At 48.8% G+C, this 22155-nt stretch overlaps 3 protein-coding genes and 1 long non-coding RNA gene across 7 annotated transcripts; 2 read left to right on the top strand and 2 right to left on the bottom strand.

The window, feature by feature from the left end:
- Positions 1–2998: 2998 nt before the first annotated feature.
- On the bottom strand, positions 2999–8533 carry PSMB9 (proteasome 20S subunit beta 9). Its single transcript, XM_004043783.5, has 6 exons — positions 8287–8533; positions 6372–6439; positions 5195–5326; positions 4455–4584; positions 4084–4225; positions 2999–3179 (listed from the first exon to the last, which is right to left on the bottom strand). The coding sequence occupies exons 1-6, from the start codon at positions 8341–8343 to the stop codon at positions 3052–3054; spliced, it is 657 nt and encodes a 218-aa protein (XP_004043831.1). The 5' UTR covers positions 8344–8533; the 3' UTR covers positions 2999–3051.
- On the top strand, positions 8450–17397 carry TAP1 (transporter 1, ATP binding cassette subfamily B member). 2 transcript variants are annotated; one of them, XM_004043779.5, is made up of 11 exons: positions 8450–9551; positions 10088–10202; positions 10351–10481; positions 11454–11659; positions 12086–12283; positions 13485–13613; positions 13763–13951; positions 14509–14682; positions 14926–15088; positions 15407–15543; positions 16821–17397. In XM_004043779.5, the coding sequence occupies exons 1-11, from the start codon at positions 8774–8776 to the stop codon at positions 17025–17027; spliced, it is 2427 nt and encodes an 808-aa protein (XP_004043827.4). In that variant the 5' UTR covers positions 8450–8773; the 3' UTR covers positions 17028–17397. The 2 variants fall into 2 exon arrangements, with proteins under 2 accessions (XP_004043827.4, XP_055246105.1); XM_055390130.2 differs by having other exon boundaries at positions 8569–9551; positions 16644–16962.
- Positions 16111–18520, bottom strand: LOC109027301 (uncharacterized). 2 transcript variants are annotated; one of them, XR_010134244.1, is made up of 3 exons: positions 18332–18520; positions 17736–17961; positions 16111–17276 (listed from the first exon to the last, which is right to left on the bottom strand). It is a non-coding gene; the product is annotated as an uncharacterized lncRNA (long non-coding RNA). The 2 variants fall into 2 exon arrangements; XR_010134243.1 differs by having other exon boundaries at positions 17724–17961; positions 18332–18462.
- Positions 17927–21888, top strand: PSMB8 (proteasome 20S subunit beta 8). 2 transcript variants are annotated; one of them, XM_019029289.4, is made up of 6 exons: positions 17927–18327; positions 19517–19664; positions 19823–19934; positions 20343–20472; positions 20871–21075; positions 21560–21888. In XM_019029289.4, the coding sequence occupies exons 1-6, from the start codon at positions 18112–18114 to the stop codon at positions 21646–21648; spliced, it is 900 nt and encodes a 299-aa protein (XP_018884834.3). In that variant the 5' UTR covers positions 17927–18111; the 3' UTR covers positions 21649–21888. The 2 variants fall into 2 exon arrangements, with proteins under 2 accessions (XP_018884834.3, XP_004043829.4); XM_004043781.4 differs by lacking the exon at positions 17927–18327 and adding an exon at positions 18490–18756.
- Positions 21889–22155: the final 267 nt, after the last annotated feature.

Genomic DNA, 22155 nt, shown 5'->3' with positions numbered 1-22155 from the left:
ATTTTTTGTAGAGATGGGGTTTTGCCATGTTGCCCAGGCTGGTCTCAAACTCCTGGGCTCTAAGGATCTGCCCACCTTGACCTCCCAAAGTGTTGGGATTACAGGGGTGAGCCACTGCTCCTGGCCTAGAATATAGATAGTTTCTAAGATACTGATACTCTGGAATTTATTGGTGTTACCTTTATGGAATGATGCATGTCCTATTTGAGTAAATGTTCTGTGTGGCTTGAACTATTATATATAATTTGTGGTTTTTTGGCAACTTTTACAAAATGAATCTTATGAATCTTGTACCTCATTTTATTTCCTTCTTTGCTTTCACTATCCTATGGCCCGGAATCAATTCTTTTTTATCCATTTATAGTTGGCTGATAAATATGTGTCCTGTTAAACTGGCTCTCTGAAGAAAAACAATGCTTCTGACTTGTAGCATTGCTGATTTCTGTAGTATAAATACTTCCATCGTGGTCAATATGAAGTTACCAATAGTTAACAACTGTCTTCAAAAATCCTGAATATTTTACAGTCTACTCTTGCTAGCCAGTATAAGACAGCACACCACTTTTTTTTTTTTTAAGATATTAATGTTGTCCATTAGTTTCACTCCTTGGCTTCACTTATTTTTCTTAACCATATTTTCTCTTTGACTCAATGTTGTTTTCTTCTTTTAAAAATTGTTTTAAATTATCTCTGTAAGCTGCTGCAAACCTTTATTGGAATGAAGGGCATTAGAACAGTCATTTGGCCAATGCAGAAAAATGAAGTCTTCTAATTTTTTTTTTTTTTTTTTGAGATGGAGTTTCGCTCTTGTCGCCAAGGTGGAGTGCAGTGGTGCGATCTTGGCTCACTGCCACCTTTGCCTCCCGGGTTCAAGCGATTCTTCCTGCCTCAGCCTCCTGAGTAGCTGGGATTACAGGCACCACACCCAGCTAATTTTTGTATTTTTAGTAGAGATGGAGTTTCACCATGTTGGCCAGGCTGGTCACGAACTCCTGACCTCAGGTGAACCACCCGCCTTGGCCTCCCAAAGTGCTGGAATTACAGGCATGAGCCACCGCGCCTGGCCGAAGTCTTCTAATTTTAAAAGATCTAATCTTCATTCAGTTCTCAGTCTTTGCTGTGCCCTTAAGGCGTGTCACACGCATGTGCAGCTCAGGGGTAACCTGGTACTCCTGAGGGTTCAGACTCAGAATTAGGGAATTTCCGCCTGTACTCTCAGTTTGGAGATTCCCCTACACATTCCTGCCCGCAGGGGCCCTTTTTCTTCGTTCCTCTGGCCAGAAAGCCGGTATTTCTCTTGTTGACTCAGGGCTTGTGCTACCACGCAGTGCAGCTCTGCACCTGAGGCCTGATGTCAGGGCAGAGCTGGGAGAAAAAAGGGGAAAACATTGAAAACCCATTACCCAGGAGGGGCCCCTCTCCAAGTTTTGGCCTTCTTCACAATCCACCTGCTTTTGTTTACTTTTTGGAGTCCTTGAGTACTTGCTTTTTGTATACTGCCCAGAATTTCTACTTGTGATCAGTGGGAAAAATGGGCTATTTAAAATCTCAAATAAGTTAAATATCATGGCTAGGAACAACTCCAGGCATTTGTAATTTTAAATTTTTTTCTTTACACTCCAGGGGGATGTGATTGTTTTAGAGTTTTGAATTTGTATGTTTAGCCTGAGATCCTACTAGTATTTCTGTTGAATATGCCTGTTGACTGCCCACTTGTTAGCAAAATGGCATTGAATGTTGGAACTGTAAACTACCTTAGAAATCATTCAGCACCATCTTTTGACAGAAAAGGATATGAGAGTTCACTCCTGTCACTCAGGAAGTGCAAGGCAAAGATAGAAGCAGAATTAAATTTGTTTTAATACAGTTACTCAGCCATCTGGTAACAGTTTCCTAAGTGCCAACGAATGTATGGGGCTATTTATTGCAGATTTTAAGATGATATATGGGGATTGAGGGAATGGGAAGTTTTAGGGAGTGGTAGAGGAAGGGCATATAATAAAACTGAATCCCAGATCCCAGCCTCAGAACTTATTTTGTGACCTTGGTCAAGTGATTTAATCTTTCCAAACCTCTATGTGTCCTATAGAAGTAATAATAATATCTATATAGGGTTGGGTGCTTTTTTTGTTTGTTTTTTTCTTTTTCTTTTCTTTTTTTTTTTTCTTAAGATAGGGTCTTTCTCTGTCACCCAGGCTAGAGTGCAGTGGCACAATCACAGCTCACTGTGGCCTCAAACTCCCAGGCCTAAGTGATCCTCCCACTCAGCCTCCCAGGCAGCTGGGACTACAGGCATGCACCACCACACCCAACTAATTTTTAAATTTTTTTGTAGAGATGGGGTTCTCACTATGTAGAGATGGGGGGCTCACTTGAGCCCAGGCTGGTCACGAACTCCTGGGCTCAAGCAATCCTCTGCCTTGACCTCCCAAAGTGCTGGGATTACAGGTGTGAATACAGGGGGTTTTTTGGTTTGAATTTTAAGAGATAAAATTTATAAAACATTTAGCCAATGTCACAAATGTAGCTTCTTTTGGTTATTGTCATTATTCTTTGAAATGCACAAATGCCCCAAAATATTTAAGCATTTTTCATGTATTGCCCTTTAATATGAATGAATGCATTATGAAAGGAATTCTTTTACATGCGAGTTTGCTGATAGTCTTAGCTAATTCTCATGTGTGTAGGTGTCTTGCCTATCTGTCAGTCTTAGCCTTAAAGGAAAGAGTCCCATCACCTCACTTGCAGCCTCATGATCATGGACATAAGAATGAGAATTTTTATTGTTTGTACTACTTCAAAATCATTCAGTACATGATGACCTGTCATGTACAGAGCTCTTTATATTTCTAGTTTAGTCCCTTTTGTTTTCTCTAGGAAAGATGTTTTAGACCTGGGACAAAAGAAGAAAGAGTGTATGCTGACATCTAGGAGGGAAGCACCCACCTCCCCTAAGCTCCATCTCCCTGAGCACTCATTTCCCAATGACCATACCAGGTTTTGGTCCTAGAGAGTTTATTACAAAATAAGAAAGAGAAGTCTGGGGAAGGTTCACTCATCATAGAATTTTGGCAGTTCATTGCCCAAGATGACTCGATGGTCCACACCAGCAGCTGTAATAGTGACCAGGTAGATGACACCCCCACTTGAGCCATCCCGGCTCATGGCCAGAGCAATAGCTGCAGAGGGTTTCAAGTTGGAGAGAGGGAGAGAGAGAATGGCTTAGCTTCAAACATCTTTTTACTCCCCCTCCATCCATATGCCTACTACCGCTTTCACCTCAAAACTCATCTTCCAGAAAGGCATATTTAGTGGTGTGCTGGTAAATCAGTTTTTTTACAAAAAGGCTTCCATATGTGGCATCTGCTGATGTCCGTGGTGTAAATGCTCCCGCTATGATGAATTGCAAGTTACAAATAGCTTAACAAGCAGTTCACAAATCCTTGACTATTTAACAATCCGCTCTCATGAGTGGTCCCAAGCCAGCCTCAGCACACCTCAGCACACCACTGGTTCTTTTTTTTTTTTTTTTTTTCTCCAGACGGGGTCTCTCTCTGTCACCTAGGCTGCAGCGCAGTGGTGCAATCACCGCTCACTACAACCTTGATCTCCCCGGCTCAGATGATCTTTCCACCTCAGCCTCCTGAGTAGCTGGGACTACAGGTGTGCACCACTATGCCCAGTTCATTTTTTTTGTACTTTTTTTTATTGTTTTTTGTGGAGACAGGGTTTCACCATCTTGCCTAGGCTGGCCTCAAACTCCTGGGCTCAAGTAATCCTCCTGCCTCAGCCTCCCAAATTGTTGGCATTACAGGTGTGAGCCACTGTGCTTAACACACCACTGGTTCTCACAGTGACTGTGTATCCTCATTTGATTTACTCAGAACAGCCCTGGTTTATCCGTATTGCCCAAGAGCCCCATTGAGCTTTGCATTTGTCCTGCCTCTTTTCACTCTTAAAAGTGTACCAGGCCCGGCATTAACTTAAATGGTCACCCCTGTATTTCTTTTCCTGTTCCTCATAATCTACTTCCTTCCCATGTTTAAAAGCCCTCCCCAGGTACCCTTCCACTTGGCTGGTTACCGTCTGTGGTGAAGCGCCTGCACTCCTCGGGAGACATGCCTGGCTTATATGCTGCATCCACATAACCATAGATAAAGGTGCTGCCGGAGCCACCAATGGCAAAAGGCTGTCGAGTCAGCATTCCTCCCAGGGTTCCATATACCTGGGAGAGGGATCCTCAGGTTAAAGAATCATCAAGCCCTTCCTTCCCACTGAGACATTAAGTGGTCTCTGCACCCTGTAATGAAGCCCTGGTATCTCATATCCCCAAAGTACTATGCTTTCAGAGGTAGTGTCCTTGGAACTCATTGCTAGAATGACATAGGACTTCCATCTTCCTCTGCAGGAGAGTGGGGAAGCCCAGAGGAGAGAGTGCTTTGGGAGAAACTCACCTGACCCCCTTCACGTTGGTCCCAGCCAGCTACCATGAGATGTGCAGACAAGTCCTCTCGATATTTATAGCTGATATTTCTCACCACATTTGCAGCAGCCAAAACAAGTGGAGGTTCCTCCAGTTCTATCCTGAGGGAAATATTAGGAATAAAAGTTGATAGAATTTTAAGTCTCACTCTCCTATACTGTTACCATCATCCCTGCTAAACGACCCCTGAAAACTGTAACTGCAATAGCTCAAACTGCAGCCTCCCTCCCACATGTACAGGGGAACCAGAGTCCCACACCACCAACTGGTAAGAAGCTTTCAATTGCTCACTCTTTTGCTCAGCCCCACCCACATAACTTTCTTTTGGCTGCAAGGGCCCTGCCCTTATGGGGAAAAGCAGATAAGGTTACTTCCGTCCCAACGACCTTGATTTCTCATATGGTAACTGCCTGATATTATGGTGGGTCACAATATCACTTTCTTCCTGATTATTTATATCAGGATAGTGATTTACAGCTTTTAAACTGTGTTCACATATAGAACGTGATTCTCAAAATAACCGTCTCATGAGGTACTATATTATCTCCACTTTACAGATGCAGAAACTGACAGATTCAAGTGCCAGCAAGAGCCAAAACAAGACTCTTCCATTTCCCAGTGTCCAGCTCCTGGAACAGCACACTGTACAGGGATTCATGCAGGTTGGGGGAGCTCTAGTGGGTGGGGAGTCAGAACTCCAGAGCTTCATACCCATGGAGCTCCAGCTGGTAGGTGGCCATGTCGGCCACGGCTTGGGCATCAGCAGCTGAACCAGAGAGTGCACAGTAGATGCGCTCGTGCAGGGGGGACAGCTTGTCAAACACTCGGTTCACCACCGCCTCGCTGTCAGGAGGGAGTCAACAGTCACCAAGTTAAAACTCAGGTTTTTTTTTTTTTGAGACAGTCTCGCTCTGTCACCCAGGCTGGAGTGCAGTGGAGCAATCTTGGGCTCACTGCAAACTTCGCCTCCCTGGTTCAAGTGATTCTCCTGCCTCAGCCTCCCGAATAGCTGGGATTACAGGCACCCACCACCAAGCCCAGCTAAGGTTTGTATTTTCAGTAGAGACAAGGTCCCAACATGCTGGCCAGGCTGGTCTCGAACTCCTGACCTCAAATATCTGCCCACCTCGGCATCCCAAAGTGCTGAGATTATAGATGTGAGCCACTGCACCCAACCAGAACTCAGGAATTTTTGAGGGTGATCATTCAATGTCTCTCAAATTTATTTGACAAGAGAATAGCATGAAGTTTAATACTTGGATTAAAGCAGGAGGCAAATAATCATCTCAGATATTATTAATCACTGCAGATGTTAATCAAAATTAGGCTTATTTTTCAGGCTTAGATTTTATAACAAAGCAAAAAATGCTAAGGTAAGAAAAATATGCCTCATCAATTTTCTTTGCTATTAACAATCTTGAGAGAGTTATGTTCTATGGAACATAATGTAAGTAATATTGACCTAACCCCATATACTCATTTTGCATGTGAGGAAATTGGTTAGGAGTGGGAGAAGAGACAAAATAGTTCAATATATGGTAAATGAGAAACCAGATATCTGCTTGACAGAATCATCTTTTTGATCCCTAAGCACAGATGGAAAGAAGACCCTCAAAAATCTATCTCCTGTCCCCCTCTCAGACCCTATTCCTTTACTCATCCCTGTACACTACTGGGACAGGTCACATACACATTCAGACCCCAGATCCTCCTCCACAAATTCAGAGACCCAAGCACCCACCAAATAGCTTATCATAGTGGCTTTTGGGGAAGTTCAACTCCATTCCTCCAAAGCTCCAGTTCGCCAGTCTTCATGAATGGGTAAGGAAAGTGTGTATTTGAGGCCATTAGCTTCTTTCCAAACGCATACATCTTCACTTTTACTCACCCTGCAGACACTCGGGAATCAGAACCCATCACAACGCCCCCATCAAACTCCACTGCCATGATGGTGGTCTGCAGAGACACAGAATATGGAATGTCAGGCCAAGAACAGCCTTGATGCCCTCATGTTAGAGAAGAAGAAACATTCCCAGAGAGGCGAAGTGACTGGCTCAAAGATTACACAGTAACAGGCCAGAGCTGACTGTCAGTACAGGCTTTTATTCCCTTCATCTTTCCACTTTCTCTATTGCTTCATCCGGCTGCAGGGGAGTGCCACAGCCCAGCTGTGATACAACACAGAAAGAACTGTGTCCCTAAGTTCCAACTTGCCTAGTGGAATCCTCTCCACTGTAGAGAGGTGGAGATGAGGCTCCTACAGGTAGAAGTGAAGCAGCTCCGCAAGTGAAAATTATCTCCAACACAAGGGCTCATAGTATGTGCAGATGTGGTGTAGACCCAACACAGAGTAATTGACTGTGATCTTGGGAAACAAGGTCAGTCTATTTTTTTTTTTTTGGTCCACAATCCTCCACTCTAACCCCCCATTTCATCAGAAGTGAGCTCTTCCAATTTACTGAACATTGGAAAAAATCGAGGAGGGCAGTGGTTAGCATGGCCAGGGGCAAGGCAGGAGAGAAGCAGCAAGGAACACATATAGATGGTTGAAAATAAAAGTTTCAGTTATGGAATTTCTGATCAAGAGGTAAATACATATCTCAGCAGCCAGGGGGGTAAATTTGTACCAAGAGATAATTTGACTGAGAAGTTTAAGCTGACTTTTCCAGGTCAAGAAAAGAATCAAGAAGAAGTGAGGGAAGATAAAGCTACATTTATTCTACTATTGAGTTGGAAGGAGCCTTAAAGATCCTCGGTTCAAATGAGGAAACCAAGTCACAGAAAATGCAAACGACTTATGCAAAGTCACACAGAGTTAATAGTAGACCTGGGACTAAAATTCAGGTCTAACTCTTATCCCTTGTTTCCACTTCTACTTCCTACTTGCCACTGCTCATTTGGCAGTGAGGGGAGATTTCCCAAATTATAAGTGGTTTCACTGTGTCTTTCTTATCAGGCCGTAAGTTACTCTGGCCCCAAAGGACGCTCCTCTGAGTATGCTTTCCGATGGACCGACTTATCATGAATAGAGGGTCAAAGAACAGGGTTAACTTCAAGTTAGAGGCTATTCCTCTCTAACAAAGCCGCCCCCAAGCCACGAGTGGTGGCAGTAGTCCAGAGCAGAAGCCAGCCAGCCAGTCTTGGGGCTGCCATCTGCCCCAGGCGCCCATCCTAAGCAAAGTCCCCCCAGTGGGCACATGGGAGTGGGCAGGGAAGACACAGGGAAGGGAGTAAGGCAGCATCTGGGCCAAGGAGAGGCCTTCCTGGGTCAAGCTAGGGAAGGGCATCACTGGTTAACACCGAACCCCCATTATCAGTGCTTGGGCTAAGAGTTGCCCAGTGGCAAGTTTATCAAAAGTCTGTGTGATGAGTTGGTCCTTCTCAATAAGTGCCTATATTTCCTTCTCCCAAGTGCTGTTCTACTTCACCCAGGGCACCATTTCCTCATCTCTCTGCACCATCCCCAACCCCCCTTCTTGATTTAACCAGTCCCCACTGTCCGGGACCAGAGTGAAAGCGAAAGCTCTTTAGAGCAGCTTCCCCTTGACGCTTCCAGCTAAGAGTCAAAGCACCCCCTTTTCCACCAGCCTTGCGTGCCTGGTCCCTTCACGGACACTCTAGACGACCCCCCTCAGAAAAGAAATACTCTATGCTCATTGCGGGTTGCAAGCGCTGGCTGCTACAGGCGACCTCCCTGCGCTCCCGTTGGTCTCTGCATTCACTTCTCCGCGCGCGCTTCCAGGGTCCCCTGGCCGCCTCATCTCCTCCACCCCTCTGACAACCCTCAAGCCCAGACCCGTTACCCCGGTGTGGACTTCTGCCCGGGGTAAGTCCCCGGTTGGTGCTCCCGCCCGCAGCATCCCTGCCAGGCACCGCTCTCCTCGCCGCCTGGGGCACTGGTTTCGGACCTGGGACAGCGCGCAATGCGCAGCCGACAGCCCCGCCCCTTCGCGGCGCCGCCAGGAGGCGCCTGGGTGCTGCGGGGCTGCTTTGCGCGCGGCGCTGCTTTGCGCGCGGCGCTAACCTGTGTAGGGCAGATCTGCCCCGAGACAAGTGACGAGGCAGCCCCGCCCTGAGGCTGGGGTGGGAAAACTGGTGCAAGTGGAAAGGCAGGAGGCAGGGAGAGGCGAGAAGCGTGTGCGTGATGGAGAAAATTGGGCACCAGGGCTGCTCCCGAGATTCTCAGATCTGATTTCCACGCTTGCTCCCAAAATAGTCTGGGCAGGCCACTTTTGGAAGTAGGCGTTATCTAGTGAGCAGGCGGCCGCTTTCGATTTCGCTTTCCCCTAAATGGCTGAGCTTCTCGCCAGCGCAGCATCAGCCTGTTCCTGGGACTTTCCGAGAGCCCCGCCCTCGTTCCCTCCCTCAGCCGCCAGTAGGGGCGGACTCGGCGGTACCCAGAGCTTCAGGCCCCACCGGGGCGCGGGGAGTCCCAGGCCCGGCCGGGACCGGGACGGCGTCCGAGTGCCAATGGCTAGCTCTAGGTGCCCCGCTCCCCGCGGGTGCCGCTGCCTCCCCGGAGCTTCTCTCGCATGGCTGGGGACAGTACTGCTATTTCTCGCCGACTGGGTGCTGCTCCGGACCGCGCTGCCCCGCATATTCTCCCTGCTGGTGCCCACCGCGCTGCCGCTGCTCCGGGTCTGGGCGGTGGGCCTGAGCCGCTGGGCCGTGCTCTGGCTGGGGGCCTGCGGGGTCCTCAGGGCAACGGTTGGCTCCAAGAGCGAAAACGCAGGTGCCCAGGGCTGGCTGGCTGCTTTGGAGCCATTAGCTGCGGCACTGGGCTTGGCCCTGCCGGGACTTGCCTTGTTCCGAGAGCTGATCTCATGGGGAGCCCCCGGGTCCGCGGATAGCACCAGGCTACTGCACTGGGGAAGTCACCCTAGCGCCTTCGTCGTCAGTTATGCAGCGGCACTGCCCGCAGCAGCCCTGTGGCACAAACTCGGGAGCCTCTGGGTGCCCGGCGGTCAGGGCGGCTCTGGAAACCCTGTGCGTCGGCTTCTAGGCTGCCTGGGCTCGGAGACGCGCCGCCTCTCGCTGTTCCTGGTCCTGGTGGTCCTCTCCTCTCTTGGTAAGGGGAACGCAGGGCAAGAGGGGAGGACACAAGGGGACTGGGACAGGAATCAAAGGTAATTGTCAGTGAGGTAGAGTAGCGTGGATTCTGGGAAATGTGGAGCAGGAGAAGGACTCCTAGCGTGGGTCTTGGAACACCACTTCGGTGTAGAAGAAACGGCACTGGACTGGCGGGGGCCAGAGGTTCTGGGCTCCATTGCTGGCCGGGTCTTGATTCTTTGGGCCACGCCGGAAGCGGGGAAATCCTTTTCTCTGGGGCCGAAGGGCGGGGCATCCTCACCTCTAACAGGAGGCTTTTCTACTTCATGATCTCCAGCCTTCCTAATAAAATCCTGAAAGTTCTGGTAGAGCAACCACAGGGTAGTGAGTTCCGGGGCAGCCTATTTAGGTTCGGGATTGAGACGTCAGTGTTTCCTTTCTGCTGATGCCCTCCAGGATAATGGTGAGGGGGAGGAGGCGTGGTGGGGCCAGTCTGACTGGAACTGACCTACTTAGACTTAATATTTGTGCGTGACCTCTCTTCTCTTTCTCCAGGGGAGATGGCCATTCCATTCTTTACGGGCCGCCTCACTGACTGGATTCTACAAGATGGCTCAGCCGATACCTTCACTCGAAACTTAACTCTCATGTCCATTCTCACCATAGCCAGGTCTGGGGGCTGAAAATGGGGCACCCTGCAAATGAGGGAGTTGGAAGTTGGGGCTGCTGTCCAAAATGCACTTATATGGGGATACCTGGGACCTTCAGTCTGTTCCCTGAACACACCCTGATCCCCTTTTTTTCCGGGTTCTTTATAGTGCAGTGCTGGAGTTCGTGGGTGACGGGATCTATAACAACACCATGGGCCACGTGCACAGCCACTTGCAGGGAGAGGTGTTTGGGGCTGTCCTGCGCCAGGAGACGGAGTTTTTCCAACAGAACCAAACAGGTTTCTCCTGAAACTCTTTCATTATACGCCATGTACTGTTCATATCCTCATACATCTGCTTTGATCTCCCCCCTCCCCGCTCTCTCTCTCTCTCTCACACACATACACACATTGTTCCTTCTCATTCTTGATATACCCTCTCTCTCTGTCTCTCTCTCTGTGTCTCTGTCTCTCTGTCTCTCTCTCTCTCTCTCTCTCACACACACACACACACAATTGTTTTTCTTATTCTTGATATACCTCAGGAGCAAAATATTGTCCTCCTTACCTTAAGAAAAACCTAGAGTTTTCATCTAGCATTTTCTTATAAATCTATTCTTATGTATCCTTAGATAGAAACCATAGAATTTCAAACCTGGAAATTTTGAGCTCATAGAGACCAACTGCCTCATCTGACAGAGAAGGAAACTGAGGCCAAGACCCTAAATGCTGAAACTGCACAGTTACATATGGCTAGAGACACACTTGGGGTTAGAACCCTGGTCTCTTGAGTGCTCCACAGACTTTGGCATGCTTTCTAGCAGCACTAGAAGCTGTACAGTTACATATGGCTAGAGATAGACCTGGGGTTAGAACCCTAGTCCCAGTGAGTGCTCCACAGACTTTGGCATCTTCCTAGCAGCACCCTCCTCCTCCATCTCTGTTATGTGACCAGTTTAAGCTCTTCCTGCCTGTGTGTATAGCATGGGACATACAGGTTCTCTAGGGAACAGAAAGCTTTCAGGAAAATGGAAATTCACATGTGCATTAATGACTTTATAATTAAAATGAAGGCCAGGCCTTTCCTCTTTAACACTCATCTTCCCTGCACTGAGATTCGCAGACCTCTGCAGAACCCTAACCTTGTTTCCTGCAGCCTCCTTAGAACCCTATGTTGACACCCCTGACCCTGGCATCCTGGCTCATTGTTAGTTCCTCTCATCACTTGGAACCTGTCTGATTCACCTCACTCTCTTCTCCCCAACCCTGCAGGTAACATCACGTCTCGGGTAACAGAGGACACGTCCACCCTGAGTGATTCTCTGAGTGAGAATCTGAGCTTATTTCTGTGGTACCTGGTGCGAGGCCTATGTCTCTTGGGGATCATGCTCTGGGGATCAGTGTCCCTCACCATGGTCACCCTGGTCACCCTGCCTCTGCTTTTCCTTCTGCCCAAGAAGGTGGGAAAATGGTACCAGGTATGTTCATGGAGTTGGCCCGCTCTACACAGACCCTCATCTCCCAGACTTGGCAGACTCAGTTCCTCTCACATTGCTTTCAGTCCAACTTTCCTGGCACCCTTACTGATTCTCCATCTTCATGGAACACCCTGTCCCTGTGGTCCATGTTCCCAGGTTGCTCAACATTAACCTCCATACTCTCTGGGTCTTCTTTTCTAGCTTCTCCCCACAATCTGTCTTTAAGAATTTGATCCCCAACCCGTTCTGAGTCATTTTCCTCTTCCTCGTATTTCTTTAGCATCCAAGGGGCATAGCTGTGTCTCTTTCTCTTTTCTCCTTTTCCTCTGTCTCTTCTCACCTTTAATTTCCAAATAGGTAACTCAGGTATTAGTGTCCCTGATGGTTTGCCAACCCGTGTGACATCTCTTGTCCATGTATCCACAGTTGCTGGAAGTGCAGGTGCGGGAATCTCTGGCAAAGTCCAGCCAGGTGGCCATTGAGGCTCTGTCGGCCATGCCTACAGTTCGAAGCTTTGCCAACGAGGAGGGTGAAGCCCAGAAGTTTAGGGAAAAGCTGCAAGAAATAAAGACACTCAACCAGAAGGAGGCTGTGGCCTATGCAGTCAACTCCTGGACCACTAGTGTGAGCACCTGAAGATGAATACCCATTCCCTTGTCCTTAAGATGCCGTGACTCCATTCCCATTCCTATGACCCTGCTCCCACTCCTCCTTTACTGGGAAATGGTTGGTTCAGTATTTTCGTCCTAGCAACCTGAGGCTCAATGACTCTACTCAGTGTCCCTAGCCCCCTCCCTCTCTTTAAAGATGCTAGGTGGCTTCCTTTCAGTATGGTACATAAAATCCACCCAACCATGTGGATTGGAGAGATGCGTGTCTTCCAGTCCTAGGGCCTTCCTTTGCCTCTCAGGGGAAGTGCAGGGAGCCATAAATTCTTGCACCTGGGCCTGCTTCATGCTGGTACCTTGTAGATTTGTTAGTGAGAGTGATGGGAATAGTGGAAGCCAGGGATGAGGGACATCTGTGATGAACTGGAAAGAGAGCTACGCCAGTGATCCAAAGATCCTGGCTTGATGATGCAATTTACTTGTCTTGTGATCATGACAACAAATTTACCTTCTCTGAGACTGTTTCCTCTTTATTTATTTATTTGTTTGTTTGTTTATTTTTACTTATTATTATTATTTTTGAGCTGGAGTCTCGCTTTGTCGCCCAGGCTGGAGTGCAGTGGCGCGATCTGGGCTCACTGCAAGCTCCGCCTCCCGGGTTCACGCCATTCTCCCGCCTCAGCCTCCTGAGTAGCTGGGACTACAGGCACCCGCCAGCACGCCCGGCTAATTTTTTTTTTTTTTTTTTTTGTATTTTTAGTAGAGACGAGGTTTCTCCGTGTTAGCCAGGATGCTCTCAATCTCCTGACCTTGTGATCCGCCCACTTCGGCCTCCCAAAGTGCTGGGATTGCAGGCATGAGCCACTGCGCCCGACTGGTTGTTTCCTCATTTTTCAAAAATGGAGTGATATAACCTTCTTTATAAGGCTCTTCATGTATTAGCTGACATCACATGAATGAAAGCCTTTTGTGAAGAGTAAAACGCTCCCCAGACAAGGTGATAGTGGTGATGGTGGTGAAGATAACTGTGACTTGCATGATGTGCATTGAGTCAGACTCCATGGGGTCTCTGGTTCATTCTCCTGTCTGCCTATTGAGCCTGCCGATGTCACTTGGGAGACGGGGACTTGATATTTCCTTTAGGTTAATGACTGTGGTTCTTTGTATCCCCTCCAGATTTCTCTACCTCGGTCCCTTTTTTTGTGGTCTCTTTATAGATTTCAGGTATGCTGCTGAAAGTGGGAATCCTCTACATTGGTGGGCAGCTGGTGACCAGTGGGGCTGTAAGCAGTGGGAACCTTGTCACATTTGTTCTCTACCAGATGCAGTTCACCCAGGCTGTGGAGGTGAGGTCCCTCCACCTTCACTCCCCAGTGTGATTCCTTCCTCTGGCCCAGCACCATCTGTGTGATTTCCTTCCATTCTTTACCCTTCTTGCTTCACATAATGCTGGCAAGCAGACTACCTCACTTTCACTATTCTTACCTCCCTCTAGGTACTGCTCTCCATCTACCCCAGAGTACAGAAGGCTGTGGGCTCCTCAGAGAAAATATTTGAGTACCTGGACCGCACCCCTCGCTGCCCACCCAGTGGTCTGTTGACTCCCTTACACTTGGAGGGCCTTGTCCAGTTCCAAGATGTCTCCTTTGCCTACCCAAACCGCCCAGATGTCTTAGTGCTACAGGTACAACCTACCACTCCCTGTATTCCACTGGCCCCAACTGCAATTCTGCCATCCTAAATTTTCTTCCTGCCTTCAGCCTGCTTACTGCCAAGCATATATCCTCCCTAACCCTTTAAAGACAATGGTAGGCATCATCTGTTCCATAAATCTTCCCCAAACTCAAGAACCCAGTTTGGGCTTCCAAAGAGAATGAGAGAAGAGGTTTCGAAGAGAGTGCTCTCACGTTCCAAGGAATCGCTGCAGCAAAATCTGTCTTCGGTCTTCCATCTTTCCTTTTCCTTTGTAATTTGGAATGTGATTTTTCCCTTTCCTGGTGGTATCTGACATCAAGTGTGTGGCATAGTGGTGCTGGGTCTCTGCCCTTGTCTTTGCCACATCTTCTATCTCTACTCCTTGGGGAGACATCACCCAGAAATCTGTGCATGCGGGAGGGTAGGAGTTTCTATATTTCCCTGTTTTTCTTCTGGGGTAAGACATCATGCTATGTAACAAGGCAATGACACTGTCAAGGTTAGAGGCCTTGGTAGCCTCTTATCGTGTGCTTCTCTGGCCTCTAGGGGCTGACATTCACCCTACACCCTGGCGAGGTGACGGCGCTGGTGGGACCCAATGGGTCTGGGAAGAGCACAGTGGCTGCCCTGCTGCAGAATCTGTACCAGCCCACCGGGGGACAGCTGCTGTTGGATGGGAAGCCCCTTCCCCAATATGAGCACCGCTACCTGCACAGGCAGGTATGGAAGCAGGTGGCTTGAAGGAGGGCAGGGAGCATCAAATACGAAGAGCATTCTTACTGAGCACTCTGAAAGAGGGGTTAGGGAATGATAAGAGACCTTGGGTGGAGATGGTGGTGTAGTCAGGAGGGAGGTAGTATGATTTTGTGACATGTTCTCAATAAAGATTTTGAGTCTTCGATCTCTAGATAACCATACTCCCATGTGCCTTGTTCTATGACTCTTCATCATATTTCATCTCAGGTGGCTGCAGTGGGACAAGAGCCACAGGTATTTGGAAGAAGTCTTCAAGAAAATATTGCCTATGGCCTGACCCAGAAGCCAACTATGGAGGAAATCACGGCTGCTGCAGTAAAGTGTGGGGCCCATAGCTTCATCTCTGGACTCCCTCAGGGCTATGACACAGGTACTCTCTCCACTCATCTCACCACCCAGCCATCTTTACCTTTGCTGAAACCCCAGTAGTCCTGCCTTTATCCTTCAGTTTCTCCTTACTCATGGACATCAATTTGAAGTTGTAAGATCATGCTCCTATGGCTTCTTCATCCTGACATCCTCAGGATTCTGTTCATCTTCCCAGAATCTCCCCTATCCAGCTACAACCGTCAGATCTTGGTGTGTGTGAGTGCGTGAATGCATGAGTGTGTCTGTGTGCATGTGTGTGTATGTACATGCGTGCACACATGTGGCTATACAGTTCTCATCTTGGCCCTTTGCTCTGCAGAGGTAGGCGAGGCTGGGAGCCAGCTGTCAGGGGGTCAGCGACAGGCAGTGGCGTTGGCCCGAGCATTGATCCGGAAACCATGTGTACTTATCCTGGATGATGCCACCAGTGCCCTGGATGCAAACAGCCAGTTACAGGTGAGGCAGTCATCTTCTTAATGGCTATATCCCACCCAATCTTGCTTCTTTTATGCATCTTCTGTTAGTTTTACTAACATCATAATTATACAAACCACTCCTTGCAGTTCTCAGTTCCCAAATCCAGTTCCATTGGATGCCTCCCCAAGGAGTAGAGATAGAAGACGAGGCAAAGACACCTAGAACCAGTTAAAAGAGACTATCTACAAACTACAGACTGAATTTCTTTCTTTCTTTCCTTTTTTTAAGACAGTGTCTCACTCAGTTGCCCAGGCTGGAGCGCAGTGGCACAATCTTGGCTCACTGCAGCTTCAACCTGCTGGGCTCAAGCGACTCTCCTCTCAGCCTCCCGAGTAGCTGGGACTACAGGTGTACACCACTATGCCTGGTTGACTTTTATATTTTTAGTAGAGATGGGTTTCACCATGTTGCCCAGGCTGGCCTTGAATTCCTGAGCTCAGGTAATCTGCCCCCCTCAGCCTCCCAAAGGGCTGGGGTTATAGGTGTGAGCCACTGCGCCCAGTCCTATAGACTGAATTTCTAAAGCGAAACATAAGGAAAAGACCATCCTCATAATATTGTTTATTAAAAAAAAATTTTTTTTGTACACACAGCATCCCACTATGTTGCCCAGGCTGGCCTTGAACTCCTGGGCCCAAGTGATCCTCCCTCCTTGACCTCCTAAAGTGCTAGGATTATAGGCATGAGCCACTGGGCCCAGCCCATCCTAATCATATTAATATTAATTAAACTAGTCTGTTTACATGCACTGTCACTCATTTATTCATTAGGAATCCTTCTGAGCTAGGCATTTATCATCATTTTACAGATGACAAAATGGAGGTTAAAAGAGGTTGAATAGGCTGCTCATATAGAGGTCATATAGCTTTTGAGTGGCGCAGCCTTGACCCAAATTCAGGTCTGCCTGACTTGAATGCTCATCTCTTTACTACTAAGTTATATTTCCTTAAAATCGAATATAAAAATTCCAAGTCCATGGGTAGAGAAGAGGACTATTCAATAGTCTTTATTCTTCTGTCACGTGTTTCACCCTAGGGTTCTCATTTTTATCCTACTTTTGCACCCTTCATGTAAAACAGTCCTTAATGAAACAAAGGGTTTGCGGAGAAGTACTCAGAATGGGAAACGTTGGTGTCCTTGGGGTTGTTAGCAGAGCCAGCAGTGATCCTGTGAGGTCAGTCCCAGCCCTGGAAACACAAGTATCTCCCTGGGCTGAGGGTAGTCCCCAGCTCTGACGGTCCGATGTCTTTCCTCAGGTGGAGCAGCTCCTGTACGAAAGCCCTGAGCGGTACTCCCGCTCAGTGCTTCTCATCACCCAGCACCTCAGCCTGGTGGAGCAGGCTGACCACATCCTCTTTCTGGAAGGAGGCGCTATCCGGGAGGGGGGAACCCACCAGCAGCTCATGGAGAAAAAGGGGTGCTACTGGGCCATGGTGCAGGCTCCTGCAGATGCTCCAGAATGAAAGCCTTCTCAGACCTGCGCACTCCATCTCCCTCCCTTTTCTTCTGTCTGTGGTGGAGAACCACAGTTGCAGAGTAGGCAGCTGCCTCCAGGATGAGTTACTTGAAATTTGCCTTGAGTGTGTTACCTCCTTTCCAAGCTCCTCGTGATAATGCAGACTTCCTGGAGTACAAGCGCAGGATTTGTAATTCCTTAGTGTAACGGAGTTTAGAGCCAGGGTTGATGCTTTGGTGTGGCCAGCACTCTGAAACTGAGAAATGTTCAGAATGTACGGAAAGATGATCAGCTATTTGCAACATAACTGAAGGCATATGCTGGCCCATAAACACCCTGTAGGTTCTTGATATTTATAATAAAATTGGTGTTTTGTACTGTGGTTTCTTATGTTTCCGGCACACCAAACGGCCCACTGCCTTTTGCAGCGCACTTTTCAGCAGCGGGTGTCTCCTCTTTTATCATCCTCAATGTTTTACCCCCTAACTGCATCATCTTTTCCCTTAAGCTTTTTAATTCCTATGAGGCCCCTTCCACTTCCCCTATCCCCTTAGGCCCACCCCCAAGAATGTGCAAGACCCCAGCCACAGGGCCCATCAGGGCACTAGCGGCCGCAGCTCAGAGCCGTGGCCTCTCCGAAGTGGCAGATGGGGCGGGCGCGGCCAGAGCAAGTGCCAGGCGGGAACAGAGGGACTGGGCGCACCTCACAACTCACCACCTCGCCCGCTGGTCCTTCCTGGCTCGCCTGGCTCTGAAGCGGCACCTGGAGGGGAAACCTCAGAACAGTAGGCGGGATTGCCTAGTAAATATCTCCCATTCAAGGAGGCCCAGGTCGTGTGACGTCGACAGTTGCTGGGTAGATGAGGCCAACACAGGTTGCAAGAAGAGGCGGGGTTTAGAGGCGTGAAACTCTGCAGTGCTCAGCCAAGCAGGGAGCAACGCTAGGAAGGGCGGGCAGAAAGGGCACGCTCTTGTGGGTGACTACAGGTTAGGAGACCGTTGAACCTGGAGGGGCCCTAGGATGGACCCCGTGGAAAGATTCAGAGACCGCGCCCTCTCCCTGGCGCCGCCTTCCCCTACACGCGGCGGGTATGTTCTGTTGCAGTTGGCCCAGGACCTGTTTCCAAGACTCTGCCCCCTCGCACTTCCGTCCCTCCCGGTTTTGTAAAGTGATGCTCATAGGAACCCCCACCCCGCGTGACACTACTCCCAGCTCCTGGCTGACTTCTAGTCTTCTGGTTGAGGCTGCGCCTTTAGATGACACGACCCTACCCACCCCTGTTTCCAGCCGATGCCCGGGCCTGGAGGTACCTCTTACTGTAACCCATCGCCAAGTGGGCTTTTGAAGGCGCCTGTTCCTTTCTCGCTTTCTTCGGAAGACCCTTGACCCATCATTCCCCCGACCCCCATAAAGGGAGAGCAGAGAAGCCGGTCCCCAGTGTGATGGTCCTGGTCCAGGCACTAACTGTCCTTTTCTCGGAAAAGGCAGAAGGATGTGGAAAAGAGTCTTGTTCCCTCCCCTTCGATCTGTGGCTTTCGCTTTCACTTCCTCCTCCGAGAGCGGACAGATCTCTGGGTGCTGGGCGGTCATGGCGCTACTGGATGTATGCGGAGCCCCCGGAGGGCAGCGGCCGGAATGGGCTCTCCCGGTTGCGGGAAGCGGGCGTCGCTCGGACCCAGGACACTACAGTTTCTCTATGCGATCTCCAGAGCTCGCCTTACCCCGGGGAATGCAGGTCGGGGCAGTAGGGAAGCCCCCAGGGATGCAGGGAGGCGGGCGCTGAGGAGTGGAGGGTCGCCTGAGAGGAGGAGGCGAGAGCGGGAGCGCGGGTTACAGAGTGGGGGGCAGCCTTCAGTCCCGGAGAGCGCCAGACCCAAAGAAGAGGCCACATGGGGATGGGGCCTGAGAGGAGGAAGTGCAAGTTAGGACAAAGAGTTACAGGTGAGGTGGGGGCTCCCAAAGGAAGACAAGAGAACTTTCCTGCCCTTGTCCACACACAAATGGTGGAGCCTTTTTCATGGGGTTATCACATGATATAGGAGGTGTGTGGTGTCTTGGGAAACCTATGAAATTTGCCTGCTGGCCTCGTCTCAGCAACTCACTGTTGCGCTACTTAGAACAAGTCACTTAGTCTAGGTCCCAAGCCCCTCTTCTGTAAAGTGAGGATACTGTTACTAAACGTGTTTTGTGAGGGTTGAATGCTTTATGCATGGAAGAAACCCTTTAAGTCACTCTCAAAATTTTTTAGTAATGGTAATATGTGCTTGCTTTCATTTCTGTTGTGCTGGAAAATGGAAAAGGTTGATACTGGCATGCCTCTTCTTTTCCTTCTCCCAAGCCATTTCCTTCTAGAGATTGGTTATTAACTGTTTCATTTATTGATGGTTAGATCATTTCTGCATATCTCCTCACCCTCATACTCCCTAAAACCTTTTCCTGGAGCCTCTTACTACAGAATTTTTCATTGCCTTTCTCAACCTCTTTTCTCTTATCAGCCCACAGAATTCTTCCAGTCCCTGGGTGGGGACGGAGAAAGGAACGTTCAGATTGAGATGGCCCATGGCACCACCACGCTCGCCTTCAAGTTCCAGCATGGAGTGATTGCAGCAGTGGATTCTCGGGCCTCAGCTGGGTCCTACATTAGTGAGTGTATACGCTCCAGCAGGCAGAATCTGGGGAGCTGGGCTCTCCTTTCCACAGGAGGCCAACTCTGCAGCAAAGTGGAAGTGGATATTGATTTAGGACACACTGGGGGATCTATGGGGTCATCCCTTCTCTCCCAAAGCTCCATCTTCTTCCAGGTGCCTTACGGGTGAACAAGGTGATTGAGATTAACCCTTACCTGCTTGGCACCATGTCTGGCTGTGCAGCAGACTGTCAGTACTGGGAGCGCCTGCTGGCCAAGGAATGCAGGTAAGTGAGGCCTCTCATCTTCCTTTCTTAGCCTAGTGGTTAATCCCTGGATCTCTCAGATCATTGCTCCTTACTCTTGTCCTATGTGGTCCATCTTAGTGCTAATAGCATATTTCACAAAACAGCTTTTTGGTGATAAGACCCTTCTCCCAAATCTCAGCCTGTGCTCCACTCATAAGCCAGATAGTACGTCAGGTATTTAGCACTGACACATCCACCCTGGCGGGACAGTATCATTTACTAGGCTGCCTTTGTATGTTTCAGATACTTTAAATTCCAAATCTTTCTCTGATCTTTAGATCCTACAAAATAATTCCTTTCCAATGCTTATCTTTTTAATCATTTCCTGCCCCATCAAGTTGGAAAGAGCTAACCTCTCTTTCCTCACTCCACCTTGTCCTCACCCAGGCTGTACTATCTGCGAAATGGAGAACGTATTTCAGTGTCGGCAGCCTCCAAGCTGCTGTCCAACATGATGTGCCAGTACCGGGGCATGGGCCTCTCTATGGGCAGTATGATCTGTGGCTGGGATAAGAAGGTGGGTGCTCTCCATTCTTCATGTTCCCCCACCATGTTCCCTATGGATGACAGATCTGTTTCCCGTCATATACTCCTACTCCCTCCCTGACAAGATGCATGGCATATAGAGTGCTTGGTTATAGAACTGTTCCAGTATATCCATGGTCTATTTATTGGCCCAGATATGAATCATTGCATGTGTTTTGTAAGCTTGTCCCTTTTGTTAAACAGTTGATTTCAAGTTTGTTTTTCCTTTCTTATTTCTAAAGTTCGATGACTTTACCAAAGTGGTTTCCTAATTCCAATGTTCTTGTGGTAATATTAATTCTTTTGTTCACTTTTTATGTCTCATATTTGAACCCCCATGTTACCAACATCTTCCTCTCCAATTTCAGCCTGAAATCTTTCATCTTATAGGGTCCTGGACTCTACTACGTGGATGAACATGGGACTCGGCTCTCAGGAAATATGTTCTCCACGGGTAGTGGGAACACTTATGCCTACGGTGTCATGGACAGTGGCTATCGGCCTAATCTTAGCCCTGAAGAGGCCTATGACCTTGGCCGCAGGGCTATTGCTTATGCCACTCACAGAGACAGCTACTCTGGAGGCGTTGTCAATAGTAAGAGACCAATGCTCCCACCACCATGCCTGGGAGGAGTCGGCGGGCAGTGAGGGGGTGATTTAAGATTGAGAAACCAGCCTGGCCAACATGGCGAAACCCCGTCTCTACTAAAACTACAAAAATTAGCCGGACGTGGTGACGGGTGCCTGTAGTCCCAGCTACTTGGGAGGCTGAGGCAGGAGAATCACTTGAACCTGGGAGGTGGAGCTTGCAGTGAGCCAAGATCGCGCCACTGCATTCCAGTCTGGGCCACAGAGTGAGACTCCTTCTCAAAAGAAAAAAAAAAGAAAATGATTGAGAGACTCAAAGGAGGGAGAGTGGTAGGGAGGAAATTTTCAGAGTCAGAAGAAGGGCATTAAAGGCCCAGTCATATGGTTTTAAGCCTGCGCATGTGTCTTGTTGCTGCCTTCAACATAACATCAGTGACAGGAACTTGCTGAGGTGAAAGATGACTCCGTGTTCTTTTCTCATTTGTCCACAGTGTACCACATGAAGGAAGATGGTTGGGTGAAAGTAGAAAGTACAGATGTCAGTGACCTGCTGCACCAGTACCGGGAAGCCAATCAATAATGGTGGTGGTGGCAGCTGGGCAGGTCTCCTATGGGAGGGCTTGGCCGACTCAGGGACCTGAGCCACGTTAAGTCCCAGGAGAAGAAGAAACCTAGCCTCAGCCAAAGAGAGAGTATGGGCTCAGCAGCCAGAGGAGGCTGGTGAAGTGCATCTTCTGCGTGTTCTCTATTTGAACAAGCATTTCCCCCAGGGAAGTTTCTGGGTGCCCCACTAAGTAGAATAAAGAAAAACGGTTATAAATGCCTCTGTCTTGTGGCTGAATGGGGTTGGGCCTGTGGTTGTTGGGTGGGGCAGAAAGTAAAGAGATGCTTTTTCTGGAGAAGGGACTCAGACCCCTATCTAAGAAAAATGTGGCCTCACCACATATTTCTTCCTGGGGTTTCCTTCCACACTCATCTCTCCAAGACCTCAGGAAGGCTGCTCATTGTTGTCCATGGACACTTGTTTGCAATTTCACATAGGTTAGGGTCCTTTCCATAGAGAGACACCTGGGGACTCCTGTGTGCT

The sequence above is a fragment of the Gorilla gorilla genome, chromosome 5 (genome assembly GCF_029281585.2).
Source record: "Gorilla gorilla gorilla isolate KB3781 chromosome 5, NHGRI_mGorGor1-v2.1_pri, whole genome shotgun sequence".
NCBI lineage: Eukaryota > Metazoa > Chordata > Mammalia > Primates > Hominidae > Gorilla > Gorilla gorilla.
Note: the sequence above shows the minus strand (reverse complement) of the source record. Positions and strands in the feature narration are given on the sequence as shown.